The sequence below is a fragment of the Pectinophora gossypiella genome, chromosome 5 (genome assembly GCF_024362695.1).
Source record: "Pectinophora gossypiella chromosome 5, ilPecGoss1.1, whole genome shotgun sequence".
Classification (NCBI taxonomy): Eukaryota; Metazoa; Arthropoda; class Insecta; order Lepidoptera; family Gelechiidae; genus Pectinophora; species Pectinophora gossypiella.
Genome location: NC_065408.1, coordinates 7,890,424 through 7,901,766, shown reverse-complemented (window position 1 = coordinate 7,901,766; position 11,343 = coordinate 7,890,424). Strand labels below are relative to the sequence as shown.

The 11,343-nt window shown below is 34.0% G+C and overlaps 3 protein-coding genes and 1 long non-coding RNA gene across 4 annotated transcripts; 2 read left to right on the top strand and 2 right to left on the bottom strand.

Annotated features, from left to right (window-relative positions):
• Positions 1-889: 889 nt before the first annotated feature.
• Positions 890-2,473, bottom strand: LOC126366794 (NADH dehydrogenase [ubiquinone] 1 beta subcomplex subunit 7-like). The gene is made up of 3 exons (XM_050010043.1): positions 2,198-2,473; positions 1,743-1,911; positions 890-1,060 (listed from the first exon to the last, which is right to left on the bottom strand). The coding sequence occupies exons 1-3, from the start codon at positions 2,304-2,306 to the stop codon at positions 979-981; spliced, it is 360 nt and encodes a 119-aa protein (XP_049866000.1). The 5' UTR covers positions 2,307-2,473; the 3' UTR covers positions 890-978.
• Positions 2,474-2,698: 225 nt separating this feature from the next.
• LOC126366814 (uncharacterized) lies at positions 2,699-4,008 on the top strand. The gene is made up of 3 exons (XR_007566394.1): positions 2,699-2,941; positions 3,581-3,620; positions 3,789-4,008. It is a non-coding gene; the product is annotated as an uncharacterized LOC126366814 (long non-coding RNA).
• A 1,012-nt stretch (positions 4,009-5,020) lies between these two features.
• On the top strand, positions 5,021-7,586 carry LOC126366762 (serine/threonine-protein kinase Nek8-like). The gene is made up of 6 exons (XM_050010003.1): positions 5,021-5,344; positions 5,730-5,823; positions 6,013-6,183; positions 6,457-6,617; positions 6,694-6,844; positions 7,244-7,586. Exons 1-6 carry the CDS (start codon positions 5,274-5,276, stop codon positions 7,496-7,498), a joined length of 903 nt encoding a protein of 300 aa, XP_049865960.1. The 5' UTR covers positions 5,021-5,273; the 3' UTR covers positions 7,499-7,586.
• On the bottom strand, positions 7,583-10,692 carry LOC126366766 (U2 small nuclear ribonucleoprotein A'). Its single transcript, XM_050010007.1, has 6 exons — positions 10,442-10,692; positions 10,075-10,222; positions 9,816-9,980; positions 9,303-9,487; positions 8,556-8,708; positions 7,583-7,936 (listed from the first exon to the last, which is right to left on the bottom strand). The coding sequence occupies exons 1-6, from the start codon at positions 10,521-10,523 to the stop codon at positions 7,893-7,895; spliced, it is 777 nt and encodes a 258-aa protein (XP_049865964.1). The 5' UTR covers positions 10,524-10,692; the 3' UTR covers positions 7,583-7,892.
• Positions 10,693-11,343: the final 651 nt, after the last annotated feature.

The window sequence follows — 11,343 nt, the reverse complement described above, 5'->3', positions numbered from 1 at the left end:
TGAAGGTATAAATTATAAAATAAAACAGCAGATTAAAAATGTATTATGATGTATTAAAATCACAGATTGTTTTCAATAAGAACTAGACCCATGCAGCCATTTTCTATTAAAATTATTGCATATGGGTGTATGCAATAGCAATTTTTTGTAATAGCAACACTCTGAAGTGCAAAGAAATGGTAGGGTAGACCTCCAAAATGGCAATACTGGCGATGGCAATACTTACGAATAAATTGTGAGGTTATGTAATTGTCTACGTGACTGTATCAACAACAAATGTATGGCATAGGTTATGATGATTTTTTAACTTATTTCTAGAAAGAGAATCGGATCAAAATTATGATGGTAGGAAGTACTATTTCATACGAGTTTATTGAAATTAGTTACATACTGAAGTATGCAAGCGTTCCCTAGATAATAGGTATTTTCAAAACGTCAAGCCAGCGGGATCAAAGAACTGCCTTTATAACTTTGGAACCGTTGAAGTACTCATTTCGGTATTTTGCAGGGGGTAAGTACTATTTCGGTACTATTTTTTGGCGTTTAAATCAAAGCGAAAGACCTTGTCGTTAACTCTCGCCAAATTTCGCTCACCGTCAAGCTAGCAAGTGCAATAAAACATGGCTATAAATCCAGAACCGTGATGGTACAAATTTTTTTACAACAGGTACTATTTTTTTCAATAAGAGTACTATTTTTTGGTATGGTCAAATTATTTTTTCGTGCCCATTTTTTTTTTGAGGCCGCTAGCTTGACGCACACCTCAGTATCTACAACTTTATCAGAATTAATTTGGTAAAAAGGGTGCAAGATTGCCACTGATGATGAGATTAACTACTTGGCACTGAACCTGAATTTGTAAAATAGCGTGACACTTATAAATGTAGAATAATATTTTTTAATCTTTATTTTCTATTTACATTTACATAAATTATGTAGAAACAAATCAGTTCCTATTAGGTATTTAATTCAATTTATTTATGCAGCAGTTCCAACAAGACGATTTTCTCGAATTCTGAGGCGACGTTCACGCTCAAACTCCTTCATACGCAGAACATAACTGGAAAAAAGAATTAATAAGAATCACTTAAAATCTCCTTGTTAATTGATGGCTTGTCTAATTCCTGGTTGACATAAAAAAAGCAAGATAAAGCAATTTCAGAATATAGGTGAATAATATTTAACTACACGTTTCTTATAATTTAAGAGGTAAATATTAACATTATTAAATTGGGGATATTCTTAAATTGTTACACAAGTTGGTATCTGGTAGAGATAATCAACATTAGCATCTCTGCCTGTTATAAATCTATGTTATTTCATACCTTTGTTGCTTAGGCAGCCTATAGGTACATAGGTATACATTATAGAATAGCATAGAAATAATTTATTTTAGATATACGTAGGTGTAGGTACACAGTAGGAGTAAACATAATAATTAAACCTTATCTCTAAAAAGGGACAACAGCTCAGCAAAATGTGTGACACTCCGACATTGAGGGAGTCCCGTAATGCTGACTTGTAGCTGTGCTCCAAATATATAAAAACTTAATGTTAGCATTAGCAGCCTCCACCAACCCGCAACATTGGAGCAGCGTGGTGGAGTATGCTCCATACCCCCTCCGGTTGATTGAGGGGAGGCCTGTGCCCAGCAGTGGGACGTATATAGGCTGTTTATGTTATGTTATGTTATGTGTAGCATTAGCAATATATCATAAAATTAATAGTAAATCAGTACTGACTCTTGGTGTTCGCAGTTCAAATAATTGTGTCTCTCATGGGCACACTTGTACAACATGGGCATGTTCTTGTACCGACAGACTTGATAGTCCAATAAGTAATGTGCGCAGTAGTCCCTCTTCTCTGGTGGAATACGAGCCGATACCAAGTCATCGTCCTTAGCTATCATCACTGTAAGAATAAATGGTAGGCAAAATAATAATAAAAGGCTAAACTTTATTGAAGAATTTTGGCTTGACAGAATGGAAAATATTTAAATAAATTAGATAAAAGATGCAGAGTTTGTAATTTTGACTATGTTTTGAATGTTTCCTAACCTTAACCTAATCAAAATATTATGTAACAACAACATAATGATAATAGGTTCCAGTGTTAGATATGTTAGGTACTTAATGTTTTCTATATACATTATATAAGGTCATACATTGAAAGAATATCTAGGAAATTAACGGAATACCTCTTTGTTTTCGTTCGAAATCAAATCCAACTTGTGGGTCAAAAGTGGGTTTGTCATCTTGATGGAGATCCAAGTGACGGGTGGTGAGAGTTCCCGCAATTTGACCCATATTTGATACAAGTTTCTCTACGTTGGCCCCGAACAGTAGAGGGTTAAAAAATTAATGCACAACAATTATTAAAAATTTTCAGGAATCTACTGTGCTGCTATTTTTTGTTACGAATTTGGCGCTAATAAAATTAGAAAAGAAGATGAAACAACGACGTATTCGTTGCGTGTTCGCTCAGAACAATAACTAAAGCATAGAAGGAAGGCTAAAATAAGAATTCAGAAACTATAAACCGGCTCTCTTCTAGCTTACGACACAAACTATGAGTGAGAAAAGGACAAATGATTCGCTCTTTGCTTCATTTTTTCCGAGGTTGTCACAACATGAAATGTCATTTGGACCTATTGGACTCATTTTAACTCGGCCAAATACATAGTAACATACATAAGAAGATTTTACTTATATTTACCGAACTATTTGACACGGTCGCGTCAACTGTGTTTACGAGTGTCTTGTGTTCAGATTGTTTTAAGTGATAATTTAACAATATTTTTCCAAATAAATGGAAAGAAACTTTTATTTATATCAAATAATTGAGTGTCTCGACTGTGTGACATTATGTCTTGTGTGGTATGGGGCTGCAGCTCACATTCAGGAAGAAAAGAAAATAGCCAACAACTTCTGTCGTTTCATCGGTAAGTTTTTTGTAATTTTCTAGTGAAATGTGAACTGCTGAACAATTTTAGGAAAGTAATATGTTTTGCTGAATAGATTTGTAGCATAAAATATTTGAGATATCCATTATATTATACGTTTCATCGATGAATACGGAATTGATTTGAGGTTATGTTGATTGTCCATAGTGATGTACTAAAATTATCGATACTTTTAATTTTTAGATTTCCTGTAGACGATAACAAAGAGAAAGAATGGATAATTCTATTTAGTTAAAATAAGTATAAGTTAATTAAAATAAGTACAGCCGTATTTGCTCGAAACATTTTACTGCGGATTCATTTATGTGTGTTCCTAATTCAAAGTGGAGGCGTCTTCGAGACGATGCTATTCCTACATTGAACATTATAGATCAGACAGATGAAATGGTGTTTAAATTTAAATTTCAGCCTAGCCTGCATCATCTCACTGCTGGATAGATAGATAAGATATTTGTATCATGTTATCACAACACGTTTATACTATCTATCATTCAACTACATATTATTATGTACTTAATAAACTTAGTATATATACTAAGTCTGTAGTTGTTTTATGTCTAAACAATTATGAATTGTACACGTTTTATATAAGTAAATTATTATTATCTTTGATTTCAGATATTAAATCCAAAAGTGTCGACTGGATTTACATGAAAAGGTATATCAAATAATTTTCTTTTTTTATATTTTTAACATGATATACATATATAGAGTGTATAATTCAACCAGCTGCACAATGCACTTAAATCAGATATATTTTACTTTTATTTTTATAGATTATTTTGTACATATACTATTTTAACATTATTATTAAACTTTATTTCAGTCAGTTCAAGAAGACGAGATGAAAAATTTAAAAGAAAAGCTGAACAAGTCCCGCCTCAAGATCAAACGACTTAATGAAAAAAAAAAACAATGTGACAGGGTGTCACAAAGACAGTTTCTAAGCAAATTGACACTGTTTAGAAATTAATAAATTTGTATTTATTGTAAATATAATGTACATAATTAATAACGTGTGAAATAAATACTTGCTAATGAACAGATTTACGATCTAATTTATATTTCATTTTACCTCCTTTTCTTATTTACTCCTACTCCAACACTCCAGGTTGATACGAACTGCGCCCAATAAAGAATGTAATGAATGTTATAGATTTGTGTAAGCGACTTAGATAAATCTTGACTAAACCTTCCTTTACAAATACAAATATACTTTATTGCACACAACATACAATACTTACAAGTTTTGCACGAAAGATACAGTACACCACCTACCTACCTTTTACTTTCCCTTTCTGTTCTCTTATGAATACTTGTATGCCGTATTTTTTTAAGTATAATGCTATATCTAGTAGGTACGAGTATGGTAATCCTAGTATTGAAACAGCTTGTAGCCCTAGTAAAGACCGCCATTTTATGTTTACAGAGTGGCACGTTTTTTCTGTAGGTATTTCCAGTCCATACTCTTTTCTATGTCTATGGCGTGACCCCATCGGGTCTCTTACCGTCTGTGCGGCTTAGACCCGGCGGCGGCGGTTCCAATTTGCACGGCACGTCGATCGACACCAGTGCACGGCGGATGACATCATAAATAAATTCGAATATTACAAAATACTTACCGATGAAACGATAACAGTTGGCTATTTTCTTTCCTTCCTGAATGTGAGATGCAGCTCCAAACTAATATAAACCAGACAATATAATCCAAAAATGGTTAGATACTTACCTATCAGAGACAGAGTCTCCTTTCATCAAGAAGAAGATAATTGCATCCTACAAAAAGAAATCTTGTAAAAAAAAATTATCGACATTAATTGTAAGTAAATTTAATTTTATCGACATATTACTAAAGTGAAACCCAACACTAGGCAATGAAAAACTTGTGACAACCTACGAAATTACGAAACAATTTTTGTATATGCGTCTTTGTCTAACATTACGCCGGTCCCGTAAGATAAAGTAGAGCAGAATTATAGAGTTCTGTTGCTATTTTAGCCTTCCTTCTATGCTTTAGTTATTGTTCTGAGCGTGTTCGCGTATAGCGCTAGTTCGCTTATACACACTTTCGAACGCTTTTAGTTCAAAATAATATTGTTAGAGCGAGATAGTTTAGCGTCAATTTTTGTAAGAGTGACAAGTACAGTATGAGGTCTTGCATATTTCGCTTTCTAAATCAAAGTGGAAAACTGGAACAAGCTTTCTTAAAAATAATTTATAAAACTACCCCCATTTAATTAAGACCGAATCCAATATCAATTAATCCAAAATTGTGATAAACTAACTTGATTCATTAATATTTTCGTGCGTGATGGATGTGGCTAAAAGATTTACCAACTATAATTTAACTCTTTTAAAAATAATTGGAAAAGGCACATACGGGTAAGAAGATAATAGGTATCTAATGAATAGCTAGTAATATTTCTTTGAATTAATGTAATATGCATTATATTTACTACGTACCCGAAGTTAATAAAAATATTGTCCGCATACACGGAATACATACGAAACTCTACATCGTGCCTACGTAGAATCATGCCCGTATAGATTATAGTCACATAATCAGAAGTTAACTTATAGCAGCTTTCATAGGGAATCAAATGCCAATATGGATATGATGAACTGCATGGTGACTAGTGATCGATCTATCCATCCACTACATGCCCGGAATGATAAGAACTCTGTTTTTCTTTTGTTTCTTCTCACCTTCAGTTCAGCGGTGCGGTGTAATGTCAAAAAATAAAATTGGAAGTAATTTTTGTTTCAGGAATGTATATTTATGCGAGAAACCCAAAAATGACAATCAACTAACAATAGTGAAAGACATACAGCTCAACATAAAAATTCAAGATCATAAGCTGGTAAGTACTTAGTAGTTTCTTCGATTTTTTTATAATTATTATAATCAGATAGTGACCACCTTTGTTTGGCATCTGAAAGTGTAACTACCCACAAGTGTTTACAAGCGTCAACACGAACCAACATCTAAAAAACAGCATGTCCTGCTTAGTTATGCACCATTTCAATTCGTATTATTTGTCTTTTTTCAGGATATTGCAAATGAAGTTAAAATCTTGTCTTCAATGAACCATCCAAATATTATAAAATTTTACGATTGCTACTATACCGACAATAATGTAATGATATCTATGGAATACGCCACAAGCGGCAATTTGGCTGAGTACATGTATCAAAAATATCCTAAACTAATAAAGCAAGAGGTACCTTGTCCGATTTTGTTTTACTTAACTATATCTTGTAGGGCCTGCTGTTATGATTGTTGAAACGTCAGCAAGCATGAAATCCCACAAGGATTGATTAAAGATAGTTATTTAAGTAATTCTAGCTTGGTAATGTTTCTAATATTGGAATTAATTTTTAATATAGATTTAGTATGACCTACTAGTATTTAAAATTTCCTCACTTTGTTACTTACCTAAACACTTTTGACTAGTTTATAGAGAATGTGAATACATATCGACTTTTTATTTCAGGAAGTTCTATTCTACTTTTGTCAGGTTTTGCTGGGAGTTAATTACATGCATACTATGAATATTATTCATAGAGATTTAAAAGCAGAAAATATCCTATTGACTGGTAAACACGGCCTTATAGTCAAGATAGGTGATTTTGGGATCTCTAAAATGTTGGCCAGGTAAGAATTATTTTGTTCAGTCTGCATTTTTAATTACATGGACTGAAGGTATACTTAATAATATTGTGGATTTCAGCGCAAAGAAAACCTGTACAGTCATTGGCACTCCATATTATTTGGCTCCAGAACTTTGCGAAGGTCAACCATATGATAGTAAAAGTGATATATGGGCTCTGGGTTGCTTGTTATACGAAATGTGTACACATAAGAGGGCTTTTGATTCCGAGGTAAGTTAAAAATACAGGGTATTAGTGACATCGTAACGAATACTATACTAAGAGGAATTCGCTATGATGTCACTTACACCCCGTGCAAGTACATACTGATAGCCATACAAGTAGGTATGGGTGTTAGTGACACCGTAACGAATACTGAGGGGGATGATTTTATTCTGAGTTGATATGAAGTGGAATTTTTCTCGAAAAATTTTTGCTTTTTTAAATTATTTTCAGTTCCATACTCTGGCCACGGAAAATTCCACGTCTAGGTCATCCCTAAGTTTTCGTTACGATGTCACTAACACCCTATATGTGTGCTGCTAGTGGTGCCACATAAAATACGAAAATTGACAGAATTGGAGGTAGACTGCAAGTGAACATTGCGCTTAACTTTATTTGTATTTTCAGACACTAGTTGGGCTGGTAAAAGCAATAACGAGCGGAAGTGTGCATCCCATAGATCTAAACGTTTATGACAGAGGCATACAGGAACTTATAGACGCCATGTTGTCCATTCTTCCTGACAAAAGACCAACAATAAAGGATTTAATGGGTCGAATGGTTGTGCTGCCTGTTATTTATACTGTTTTTTTAGATGCTGGAAATGATGAGCTGCTGCTCTTAAAAGCCAATGAGTTTCTGAACGTAAAAAGTATTGTATAAGTGTATAAGAAAATAAAAAATGACATGTTGGATAATACCTGAATGATTAATTTGATATAGGATTTAATAAATGAAATAATTGACTTAAGGAATATAGTTTTATTGCAAGAAAGAAATGTAACATTCATGATTTTGTAGTATGTGTTCTTCCCATGTAATACTCTGAAGTTAAATTACTTCTCTATAATTGAGTAAGATCCTGTTCAATCTGTCTTTTCAGTTAATAAACTAAGTGTAGTATCCACCTTACAAGCAAAATACCAATATGTACCATTCTGTTCTTACCAGCTCAAAACAATGAGATATTGTAATCATTTCTTATGATATCTGTTCTTTCCTTACATTTTTAAAATAAAAAGAAAATCTTATTCTTCTAATCGATCAAAGATCGCATTCACTGGCCGTTTGCATCGGTTTCCATCTCCTCCTCTTCTTCTTCTGAAATCATACAAAATGCAAATTTTGTTAGTGTTTAGGAAATGGGAAATAATGGTCTTGAAAATGTTGAAGTCTCCATGTCACAGCCATCTGAAAAATATTTTTGTAAGTGATTCATAAAATTATTTCACTGCTAGACATAGGCTTATCTAACATTTTGGGTTTCAACATCCCGATTCTTTCCATTTCACTGGGCAGATTGTCAGCCATCCAGTCAGTGGTGCCACTTGTAAAATAAAAATTGTGGTTATATCAAAATCAAATAATTATAAAAATCCCGAGGATGGCAGTTCTCTGAAATCAAAGTGACAACTTCATTGACTTCACAGTTATGTTCACAAATAATATAATAATATCAACATACACATACACTCATAATTGCTTTTTTTAAACTGATATAATAAGTTAGCTCAGTACACAAATACAAGAGAGAACAGTACAAATAATTCCAAAATTATTGTTTTGAATGGGAATCAAACCCATCACCAATGGTTTAGAATCAACTTAAAACTTTATGAAAAAGAGTATCTTGTAACATAAACCATTTTTTCATTTTTTTACCCAACTACAGCAAAGCAAAAAGGATGGTAATGTTTTTGACTGTTGGAAAGAATCTTACGTTGTCCATTGCTGGCTTGGGTTTGTGGTTGTAAAGGTTTCTGTCCAGGAATCTGGCCCGCCTGCAACATCCTTGTTAGCCTCTCCACCTCATGCAGTGACGAAGCATTTTTGATGGCCTCTCTAATTTTGTGGATTTCTTGGGGTGTGAGATCTGAAAATGACAGTGAAAGTATCAACTATAATGGATTACTTTATTTACATAGTCATTTCAAACATCAACATGCTTTGGCATGTGAGTGTAAACGTAACATAAACATAACATAAACAGCCTATATACGTCCCACTGCTGGGCACAGGCCTCCCCTCAATCAACTGGAGGGGGTATGGAGCATACTCCACCACGCTGCTCTACTGCGGGTTGGTGGAGGTGTTTTTACGGCTAATAGCCGGGACCAACGGCTTAACGTGCCCTCCGAAGCACGGAATCATCTTACTTTTCGGACAATCAGGTGATTCAAGCCTGAAAAGTCCTTACCAAACAAAGGACAGTCTCATAAAGTGATTTCGACAATGTCCCCATCGGGAATCGAACCCAGACCTCCAGATCGTGAGCCTAACGCTCTACTAACCACTAGACTACAAGTAAAAGTAAACTGAAGAAAAAGCAGAAGAGTTTGAAAGAACATTTTATGGTGGTGCTTGGCACAAAAAATAATAATATTTATTAAATTTTAACAATACATACAATCAAAATTCTGTCAAATACTCCAGACACTAAGTCCTGAATTTGTACGAGCAAACTTACTAGTAACTTTGGCATCAGGCATGTTTCCTCCAGGAACAAATGTCTTTGCTTTCCTGGTGATCTCTTTCTGCATCTCTTTCCCTTTCTTGCTCTTGAACAGAGTGTTGGCCTCATCTCTTTCCTTTTGTTTGATCTTTCGGAAGTCCAATAATCTTAATTCTGGTAATTTGTATGCAACATACGCTCTGTGAAACCGTAAATAAAAATAATTGAGTTATAGGTAAATTATTCTCCTTTAACAACATTTAATGCTTTATGTGTTTATTACAATTATAAAGAATGAAGGTTTAGTAACAAAAAAATTAAGGTCTTGGTAGGATGAGAGTGATAACAATTAAACCACTGGATCATCCTTCTGGCGATGTGAATTTTCAATCTAGGTAACATTAACCTATGTCAGGTAAGATTTTTTAGATCTCATTTTCACTTTGTGAATCGCCCTGAGCATGGGCGAGTTCTATAAAAACATTCCTTTACTACAAAATATGATAAGAAGCATAACTGTAATGTTACCTGTAATGTTGCTTGTTAGCTACAGGATTGTGCATAAGGGAGAGGGTCTTCAATTTTGGTAAAGTTGAAAGGACATCCAAATCACCAAGCTCTGTGATATTATTGTTGGTCAATATCATGGATTCTAAATTGGGTAAATATTGTTCTAGACCATCAGAAATTCTCCTGGAATGTGACAAATACATATTAATAATCAAATTATTACATGACACTATATGCAATTTACAACTTGTCAAATATTATAATAATATTTACTTACACAATTCTGTTATTGTTCAACAACAGGCACTTGAGCCTTTTCAGAAGAGGAAATCCATCTAATTTTCTGATATCATTGTCTGAGAAATCAATGGTATCAAATTGATCTAAGGTAGCGCCCAAATTTTCAATCTGAGTGATTTTGTAACCTGAAAATAAATACATAATAAGAGCGAAAAGATAACATCTGTGATATTATTTAGGTTAAACTTACAACAAAATCTTCAAGGATTCATAACCTCCAAAATATAGAAATAGGTATTGCCTTCAATTTGCTTAGTTTTGAATATATCGATAGAGAACCACGATTTATGATTGTAATACGTATATAATGTTTGATAAAATTGCTTAAAAATATACGTATTTACCTCTCAAATCCAATTCGCGGTCTTTGCAAGGGTTCATGTATTGCATAGAATTCTGAATCAGCTCCGTTGTTAGTTTCACCATTGTGTGGTCTTATCCTTTACGGCTCTGCTTACATAAGTTTTAGAAGTATGTTCCACAGACTGTGTCTTTACATTTAAATTAGCAGTGTATGAAAATTACGGAAAATCGCTACAAACAACGCATCACATCACGGACCGTCACGGACGCTCACACGCCGCCGCGTCGATGTCGAGGTGACATTGACAGATAGTAGTTTTTATTTTTTTTAGGTTTGATTTTTTTTTTTGGTTTGGTCTTCCCAAAGTTTAATCCATTTTGTTTTTATTTTCACGAAGAAAAGGCAAAGACATTTGGCCCATACTGGCTTTTATGACGTTTACAAAGTTTATTCTAAGGTTAATTTAGGCCGTTGGAGGCATGTTTCAAAATGTTTAGGTATTATTGTATTATCTACTAATGCTCATTGAAATAACTCCATTAAAATCATGCGTTCTAGGAAAGCGAGGGACGCCCTCTGGCGCGCGCCGTTTAACTTTTTTAACATAATGAGACCGCGTATTTTGCCATAGCCATACCATATACGCTTTTGCATAGGTACTATTATTATATTTTAACATTATAGCTGAATTTACCGCACGAATCCCAGATAAGTTTAAAGCTACACGGGCTTCCGATGGACCCCGAGGGCGGACCGCTGCTGGTAAGTTTGTGATGTTACAACACACTTTTCAGTAAAATAATCCCACCTAGTCTATGCTCAACGGCTACCAGGTGAAGAAGCTGTAATCGGAGCTAGCTATTACGATGTGTTCGTCATGTTACAAAATATCTGACCATTAGCTGATTTAGCTGCCATCACGATATTATGTTGATATCTCGA